This window comes from Rhincodon typus, chromosome 3 (genome assembly GCF_021869965.1).
Source record: "Rhincodon typus isolate 14 chromosome 3, sRhiTyp1.1, whole genome shotgun sequence".
In the NCBI taxonomy this organism is placed as follows: Eukaryota; Metazoa; Chordata; class Chondrichthyes; order Orectolobiformes; family Rhincodontidae; genus Rhincodon; species Rhincodon typus.
In genome coordinates this window covers 39,462,712-39,472,308 of record NC_063334.1, presented here as the reverse complement: position 1 = coordinate 39,472,308, position 9,597 = coordinate 39,462,712, and the positions used below count along the sequence as shown (strand labels likewise).

Below are 9,597 nucleotides of genomic sequence, written 5' to 3'. Positions count from 1 at the left end.
TGCAGAAATTCAGCAAGGTTGCTATACAGCACTGTTCCAACTCTCAACCACTTTCATTGAGAAGGACAAAGGGGGCAGCAGATACATGGGAACGCCACTACCTGCAAGTTCTCCACCATCCAGAAATGTGTCATTGTGGTGGTGGAGGCTTGCTTTTCAAACTGGAGGCCTGTGACTGGCAGTGTGCCACAAGGATCGGTGCTGGGTCCACTGCGTTTCATCAGTTATATAAATGATTCGGATGTGAACGTAGAAGGTATGGTTAGTACGTTTGCAGATGACACTAAAATTGGATGTGTAGCGGACAACAAAGAAGGTTACCTCAGAGTACAATGGGATCTTGATCAGATTGGCCAATGGGCTGAGGAGTGGCAGATGGAGTTTAATTTAGAGAAATGTGAGGTGCTGCATTTTGGAAAGGCAAATCAGGGCAAGACTTATACACTTAATGGTAAAGTCCTGAGGAGCATTGCTGCACAAAGAGACATTGCAGTGCAGGTTCATAGGTCCTTGAAAGTGGATTCACAGGTAGATAGGATAGTGATGATGATGTTTGGTATGCTTGCCTCTATTGGTCAGTGCTTGAGGATAGGAGTTGAGAGGTCATGTTGTGGCTATACAGGACATTAGTTCAGCCACTTCTGGAGTACTGTGTGCAATTCTGGTCTCCCTCCTATTGGAAGGATGGTTTTAAACTTGAAAGGGTTCTGAAAAGATTTATGAAACCCTGTTTCCAGGGTTTGGAGGGTTTGAGCTATTGGGAGAGGCTGAAGAGTCTGGGGCTATTTTCCCTGGAGTGTCAGAGGCTGAGGGGTGACCTAGAGATTTATAAAATCATGAAGGGCATGGATAGGCTAAATAGGCAAGGTCTTTCCCCCAGGGTGTGAGACTCCAAAATGGGAGGGCATAGGTTTAAGGTGAGAGGGGAAAGATATAAAAGGGATCTGAGGGGCGATTTTTTCATACAGAAGGTGGTGCGTATATGGAATGAGCTGCCAGGGGAAATGATGGAGGCTGGTACGATTACAAAATTTTGATGAATTTAGATGAGTATATGAATAGGTAGGGTTTAGAGGGATATGGGCCAAATGCTGGCAAATGGGACTAGATTTATTTAGGGATATCTGGTCGACATGGACGAGTTGGACCAAAGGGTCTGTTTCCACGTTGTACATCTCTATGACTGTATGACTCTGACTCAGTGTCGCTGTCTCAAAATCCTGAAACTCAATCCCTATGGACCAAATCAACTGCTGCAGTTCTTGACAGCAGTTCGCCACCACCTTCTCAAGGATGACTAGGAACGGGCAAGAAATGTTTGGCCAACTAGGGATGCCTACATCCCATGAATAAATTTAAAAAAAATTAAGAATGACTTAAAAATTAAATATGAGAGTAGCAATTCACAATTTTGTCTGAGTTTAGAAAGTCTTCTTCAGAAAACCTTGAGTCCAAAATTACTCTTCTTTATTCTGAAGAGGTCATATCAGATTCAAACTTTTAATAAGGTCAGTCCATTTATCAGGTGAATATAAAATTTATCCAGAAAACCAGATTTTAAGAACAAAAGTAGTAGGCGCAGGAATAGGTAAATTAGCCTCTCAAGCTTGCTCTGACTGACCTCCTCTTAGTCTCAACTCTACTTTTCTACCTGCTCTCCATAACTCTTCAAACCATTACTAATTAAAAATCTGCCTATCTCCACTTTAAATTTACTCAATGCCCTGGTGTCCACTGCACTCTGGGGTAAAGAATTCTACAGATTTATGACCTGTTGAAAGAGGTAATTCCTCACCTATTTTAAATCTGCCACCCCTTAGCTTGAAACTATGACTTCATGTTCTAGATTGCATGTGAAACATCTGCTCTCGGTCTACTTTGTCAATTGCCTTTAGCATCCGATATACCTCAATTGGATCTCCTCTCATTTTTCTAAACTCTAGCAAGTATAGGCCTAACCTGCTCATCTCCACAAAAGAATCGGTCAAGTGAACCTCCTCCGACCAGCTCCAACGCAACTGCATCCCACCTCAATGGGACCAAAACTGGAAGCAATATGTGGTCTTACCAATACCTTGTGCAGTTTCTCTCCATTTAGAGAAATTGCCTTTTTATTGCAACTAACTTTCCCACCTATTTTAGCGTCACCTGCAAATTTGGTCACAGTATACTTTATCCCTGTATCCAAGTCATTAATAGATTGTAAATAGTTGGGACTCAAGGGCCACTTCGCTAGTTACAGTTTGCCAACCGGAGAGAAAAAAAAACGTTTATCCAATCTCTCTGCTTTCTGATGGTTGGCCAATCTTCTATGCAAGCTAATTTACTACCACTAACCACATAAGGTCTTACCATGTAAAATAACCTTTTGCGCAACACCTTATCAAGTCCCTTCTGGAAATCAAGATACATTACATTCAATATCTATAGGACTGATTATGTTTGTTACATCATCAAATAAAAACTCTAGCGAATTAGTGAAACATCATTTACCCTTCATAAAACTATGTTAACTCTGATGGATTATATTTTGGCTTTCCAAGGGTCATAGAATCCCAGCAGTGCAGAAAGAGGCTATTCAGTCCATCAGCTCTATAATGACCCTCTGAAGAGCATACCACCCAGAGCCGACCTCTACCCTATGCCCGTACTCAATCTTTACCTTGGCAAATCCACCTAGCCTACACACCCCTGGACACTATGGGGCAATTTACTGGCCGATCCACCTAACTTGCACATCATCAGATGTCACGGTGACTCTGTGGTTAGCAGTCTTGGGTAATCTCTGTGTGGAGTATGCACATTCTCCCCATGTCGGTGTGGATTTCCACTTAGTGCTCTGGTTTCCTCCCTCAGTCCAAAGATGTGTCCCAGCGCTACCTCCTTAATAATGGATTCAAATAATTTCCCAAAGATAGGTGTTAAACTAACTGGTCTATAGTTTCCTTCTTTCTGTCTCTTTCTAAGTAAGAGCATTACATTAGCATTTTTCCAATCCTCTAGAATTTTTCCAGAATCAAGAGAATTGGAAGAGGATTTAGGCCAGAGCTAGGATTAGCTCGGGCTGAAGTCTGATTTGGTGTCACCTGTTAGATACTTAGCAGACTGACTTGATGTTAATGGTATATTACTTTTTACCAGACTCAAGTAATTTAGAATTACAAACGAAATGTTTTACAAAGATCAACTTTGGTTATGTGACACAGTTCTTGGATGAATCGGTTTCAAATTAACAAGGCAGTTTCTATGAAACAACTGGCCTCTACCTCTGGCCAGGCCATTTGTTCTTTCGTACGAGATCAATGAAGAACTGTTAGCACCACTTCAGGCATAATGAGTTTCAATAGTACTCTTTCATTCAGAACTGGCTGCGTGACACATCTCAATGGCTGCACTTTATTCTTGTGGACTGCAAGATCCACACAATGCAAGGGTGCAACATTCCAGGATGGTTATGTCCAGTTTCAAATACGATAACTGATGATTATAATTATAATCCTTCCAGAAATTGTGGTCAATTTGAGATTGGTGACATGCTTTCGACTATCAGTGATCATTCTAAAATTTAAACTAGAATAGCTTTTAAAAGAATTTAGGATCTCTTTTCATGTCTTGTAAACATAGCAATATAGTATATGTTCCTTGGTCTATACTCTTGTACATTATTTTTGGTCATTAAGGTGAATAGTACCAAGCCATATAACATTTTAGAAACAAAACTCAGCAACAAATACTGCAAGGTCAGGTACTGTACAGGACACCTGGAAGGTAAATCTTCTGCCTATATCCCAACAATCCGTTCTACTGTCTATATCACTGTTAAGGCCTTTTTCTAAGCAATTGTTGGTTGTGCATTTTAACTGTTTGTTCTTCTCAACAGGAATGTTCAACAAACAATTTGCTTTCATATAGCCTTTAATGCAGAATAAATAATGTCATAATGCTTCAGACCAACGAAGGAGATAAAATTTTTTAAAACTTTTCGAGAATGTTTGTAGTTGGGGTTGTGGATGAGGTTGTCATCCTTATGGAGATACAACCTCAAGGAGATAAAATGTATGGTTGCCTAAAACTTTCATTGTATTATTTTGAGCTGGAATTAAAATCAGGTCACTGAGCTGAAAGGGCAGTAAGAAAACATGCTTAACAGTGGTCAGAGTTTTGCATTATAAATCCTCACTCTTATGTTCAGTCAATTACCTTCGCTGATAAGTAGCATCAATTCAAGTTTTTATTTTTAAAACTACAGGAATCATATTCCGAAAAGTCTCTCTCAATGAAGTAATTGACAGGCATGTTGGTAAGTACTCTTGAAAAGGAGATTTTGAATGAGAATAGATTCAAAAGCACAGGAGGTTCAAATTTGCTGTTCAAAGCTATAACAGGCATTATGGCTTAAATTTTGCTCGAAATGCAGACTTTCTTCTGGGAGATGCTGTGCAAAACGGTGTGAAACACACTGCAATTTATTTTAATTCCTTAAGGCAAAACATGCTTGATGTGTGCCAAGAGAGCAATTCAGATCACATACTACGAGTTATAGAAAGCCACATGCATTCTCTTATCAAAAGGTGCAAATGCAGTCACAGACAAACAAACCTTTTCTGCTGCAGTACTACTGAACAAAAAAATTCTGTAGAACTGAAGAATTCAAAAGACCAGAAGATAATCAATGCTGGCGGTTTTATTCTACTCTGCCCATTCATAAACTTTAGTGTATTTAAAGAGGAAAATCACATTAAATAACCATAAGGTAACAATTACACCAAACAGCTATAATACAGGAGCTGTGGTTCCTGGTTTTAAAGAGCACTTCAAATGATTTGAACTTCACACACCTTTGCTATAGCTAATCGCTCAAGTATAAACCCTTTATCCTGAGTGGGGATGACCCATACTCTGTATCAACTTGCTCACCTAAATGGTAAAGGGAAAGGATTAAGTGAGACAAAGGATTCTTACTAAACACCCTTAATGTCTACTTCAAAAATGCTGCTGGATTCTTATGTGTTCTACCTCATTGAGAAAACGGATACTTAGTTTTACAGAATAGAACAGAATTCCTGATAATTTAAAAACCCTCAAGCGGTTCTTTTATAACTGATGAGTACCAAATAACATAACGTACTTGTTTGCAAACTATCTGTCACCTATCTGTCTTTTATTAAATATATAAAAAAACCCTGCCATCAGGTAGCAATGGATGCTTTCTTTCTCTTTTGCAAAGTTCAGCTGAATAAAAGCGAAAGAACTGAGTAAGAGGGATTCTGTAACAGTGTCAATAAAATTAAAAGGCTAAAAACAAACACAACAAATGCTACTGGAAACCGTAGCAATAATAATATAAAAAATATTTTAGTACACATAAGCATGTTATTCTTTTTTTATGTAGGCCCAAAATAGGAACCTATTTTTGAGACACATGAAAAATCATTCATATTAGTAAAAGTTCTTGTTCTGAGAAGAAATTTCCAGATATTTCTTCGTCCCTTTATGTTCTTCAAAAGAGAGTGGGGGATGGGGATGGGGATGGAGGGAGGCCTTACGTCCATTATATGATAGAAATGGATTAACTTCAATTCCTCAACTTTCACTTAAAATTTGTATTACAATCCAATATGCTGCACATTACTGTATCCAAAAGATCTGTCAGGCTTTTCATTCAATGTCCTGATCAAAATAGCTCTCTTTTTGGCTGTCAGCATGATTTTATTGTCCTTGATGGCAATGTGTTTGGAAGAAGTTTCCCAAGAAGGTACGATAACCAGGATCGTCCACATATTCATTCATGAATTTGGAATTCAGGACCCTTGGGCGCTTCTTCGCCTGAACGTTCTCTGTGGAAAATGTAGCTTCATAGCGCATGTCTGATGCTGAAGACTGAAAAACAAAAATACTTTGTCAGAAAATTGCTACAGGAAGACTCTTGTATGCATATATGATCCTGTTCCACTTATCCTATTGGCTGCAACATTCAGGGTTCAAATATTGATGATTTAGTGAAGAGAGTGGCATGTTACAAATGTTGGGTAAGTACTGAAAAGGCAGACTGCTACTGAACATGAGGTTACTTAATTTGAATTGAACATTTGCACCATTTTCAGCACACTAAAGGTCTACTTCCTTGATACCACTGATGGCTTTCAATGCTGGGCAGATTAAAATTACCAGCATGGCAGGAAGGAAAGAACACTGCCAATGTAAACTTGGGAAAGACACGAAGTGTAAGATTTGGAGAACAGTGACCTGGGATGGGATTAAAAGTGCCAGCATGAACAAAACAGGAGTGCCAATGCACACTTGTGTCAGTGTTAATGGGAGGAGGCAAGCAAATTGACAGAATTTTGCCACGCTGTTGCTAGAAAGTGCCAGCATGAACTACAAAAGGATAAAAGAGGAACGCTAGGCTGACAAGTAAGAGGAGAGAAGAGCTCCTGCAGATAGTATATGGAGGGAGAAGATTGTAAGTAAGATTGTAGAGAGAAGGAGGAAGTATGGGAGAGATGAAAGGCACCACTGATAGAACGGAAGTGTGTGGCTGTGAACGAAAGTGGATGGTAGATGACAAAAAAAACTGCAGATGCAGGAATCCAAAGGAGAAAAACAGGAGGCTGAAAGAACACAGATTGATTCCACATCAGCATGACAATCACAAGAATAATTTATAAGGTCTAGTGTGAAAAAAAATGTAGGGTTACAGGAAAAAAGATAAGGCAGTGGGACCAGCTGAGCTGCTCTTTCAGAGATGTTTGAATGGGTGCAATGAGCTGTAACCGTTCTCCAATTCTGTGAAAATCTATTTAAAGGAAAATCTATCACTCAGAATCAAGGGAAAACATTTATAACAAGCATGCCACTGACAATCGTACAAAAATGCATCATGGGTAATACTGGAATCCATGGAAATCAAGGAGAAATTTTTCCACTGGTTGGAAGCATATCAGACACAAAAGGAAAGAGTTCTGGCTGTTGAAGGTCAGTCATCTTAACCCTTTCATCATTCTAGCATTTCAGGAAGACAGCTCCCTGTCACCTTTTGAAGGGCAATTCTGGATGGGCAATAAATGCTGGCCTAGCCAGTGATACCTAGATCCTGAAAACTGACCTTCCCAGCACAAAGTCAGAAGTGGGGATATTTGCTGCGCAGTATTTGCAATCTCTCAGATACTGAACCAGTCCATGTCGAAATGCAACATGACCTGGACAACACTCAGGCTTGGGCTGATAAGTGGCAGGTAACATTGACACAAGTGCCAGACAATGACCATCTCCAACAAGACAGAATCTAACCATCTCCCTTTGTATTCAATAGCATTACCATTGCTGAATTGCCCACTGTTACAACATAGAGACGGACAGCTGAATCAAATCAGCCTTCCTACCTGTGTATTCACTACACAGTAAAATTAAAACTTTCAAAAGACCCTCAAGATTGACTTCAATTGTTCCTAACCAGACTTTTTGAAGAACCAATCCCAGGCTCTGTGGATAATCAACTCCAGACACTGGGTTTACAGCTTAAACAAAAGATTTAACTATTTATCAACAATACAGTAACTTTAGTAGAGCAAAATGAAGTAAATTACATAATAAATGTCATCGATTTAAACAGCTTTGTTTTCAGCCCCGTTCACACAAAAGGTAGACAGACAAACAAACACAGTTAAGGGATGACTAAAAAAAAATAACAGAAGCGGTTTTCATGATGCATTGTTCCACACATATATATGAATGTTTCTTGGTTGAATTTCTGAAGATGTCACTCAGGGTCACCTTTTCTGTTCATTCTGAGCAAGTTTCACCTATACTTCTAACTTAGTTTCTATTCTCTGAACTTTCAAATGGGAGGTTGGCAGGGAATTTCCAAATTTTCATGCTGTTGTATTAACAGTTAAACTCCTTCTCCCAGAAACACAGTCCAAAAACCCAGTTCAAACTCTCTCAGAGGTAGTAAGAACTGCCAGTGTTGGAGTCAGAGATAACACAGTGTGGAGCTGGAGGAACACAGCAGGCCAGGCAGCATCAGAGGAGCGGAAAAGTTGACAGGAAAGTTCCTGAAGAAGGGTTCCGACCCGAAACATCAACTTTCCTGCTCCTCCTGCTGTGTTATCTCCAGTTCAAACTCTCCTGTCTTTCCCTCTGCTTGACAATCATGTTCTCCTAGACTTGCCGACACTAATTCCCAGGTACTGGCCTTGTTAATGGCTAAACATCTGCTATCTAGTTAAACATATTGCTTTCTCCTGGTGCCAAAGAATCTGTAGAAACGTTTGATCACAAACCACCCTACAATTAAATTCCATGCCTGGCTTGTTTGTTCCTTTTCTCCCCCCAACACAAGATGCTGCTCACAGTCCAAAGGTCATTTTCAGTTTAAAGCTGCAAACCAAAATTGAGAAAAGTATAAAACAAAGATAAAGAAAAATCAGCGAGGGTTCTAACACTGCCAACATTCTGTGGGTTTCTGCTGACCAGAAACTGAACTGAACCAGCATATAAATACTGTAGCTATAAGAACAAGTCAGAGATTAGAATTCTGCAGTGAATAATTCACATCCGTATCTCCCCAAAGCTCGACCACCATCTAGAAGACACTTCACCCTCCACTTTCCTGAATTAATGCAACTCTAATAATATCCAAAAAACTTGACAGCAACCAAAACAAAGCAGTCCACTTGAGTGGCACCCCAGCCACTACAGATACAAAGTTGTAGCAGGGTGTACCATACAGATGACAATTGCAGCAACTTGCCAAATTTTTTATCAACAGCCTCCATCAAACACTATTTCTATCAGCTAGCAGGACAAGGGCAGCAGATGTATAGGGACACAAACACTTGCAAGCTACCTTCGAAGCCACACACCATCCTGACTTGGAACTATATTGCTGTTCAAAGAACAAAGAAAATTAGAGCACTGGAACAGGCCCTTCGGCCCTCCAAGCCTGCGCTGCTCCAGATCCTCTATCTAAACCTGTTGCCTATTTTCCAAGGATCTGTATCCCTCTGCTCCCTGCCCATTCATGTATCTGTCTAGATACATCTTAAATGATGCTATCATGCCCGCCTCTACCACCTCCGCTGGCAACATGTTCCAGGCACCCACCACCCTCTGCGTAAAGAACTTTCCATGCATATCTCCCTTAAACTTTTCCCCTTTCACCTTGAAATTGTGACCCCTAGTAATTGAGTCCCCCACTCTGGGGAAAAAGCTTCTTGCTATCCACCCTGCCTATACCTCTCATGATTTTGTAGACCTCAATCAGGACCCTCTCAACCTCTGTCTTTCTAATGTAAATAATCCTAATCTACTCAACCTATCTTCATAGCTAGTGCCCTCCATACCAGGCAACATCCTGGTGAACCTCCTTTGCACCCTCTCCAAAGCATCCACATCCTTTTGGTAATGTGGCAACCAGAACTGTACGCAGTATTCCAAATGTGGTCGAACCAAAGTCCTATACAACTGTAACATGACCTGCCAACTCTTGTACTCAATACCCTGTCCGATGAATGAAAGCATGCCGTATGCCTTCTTGACCACTTTATCCACCTGCGTTGCCACCTTCAGGGTACAATGGACCCGAACACCCAGATC

At 40.3% G+C, this 9,597-nt stretch overlaps 1 protein-coding gene across 1 annotated transcript in view; it reads right to left on the bottom strand.

Annotated features, from left to right (window-relative positions):
* Positions 1 to 4,438: 4,438 nt before the first annotated feature.
* LOC125481319 (lysine-specific demethylase 4C-like) overlaps positions 4,439 to 9,597 on the bottom strand; it is a 65,166-nt gene continuing 60,007 nt past the window's right edge. Inside the window, exon 6 of the mRNA XM_048592708.1 lies at positions 4,439 to 5,880. Coding sequence (XP_048448665.1) covers positions 5,710 to 5,880 — 171 coding nt within the window. The 3' untranslated portion in view covers positions 4,439 to 5,709. The remainder of the gene's footprint in view (positions 5,881 to 9,597) is intronic.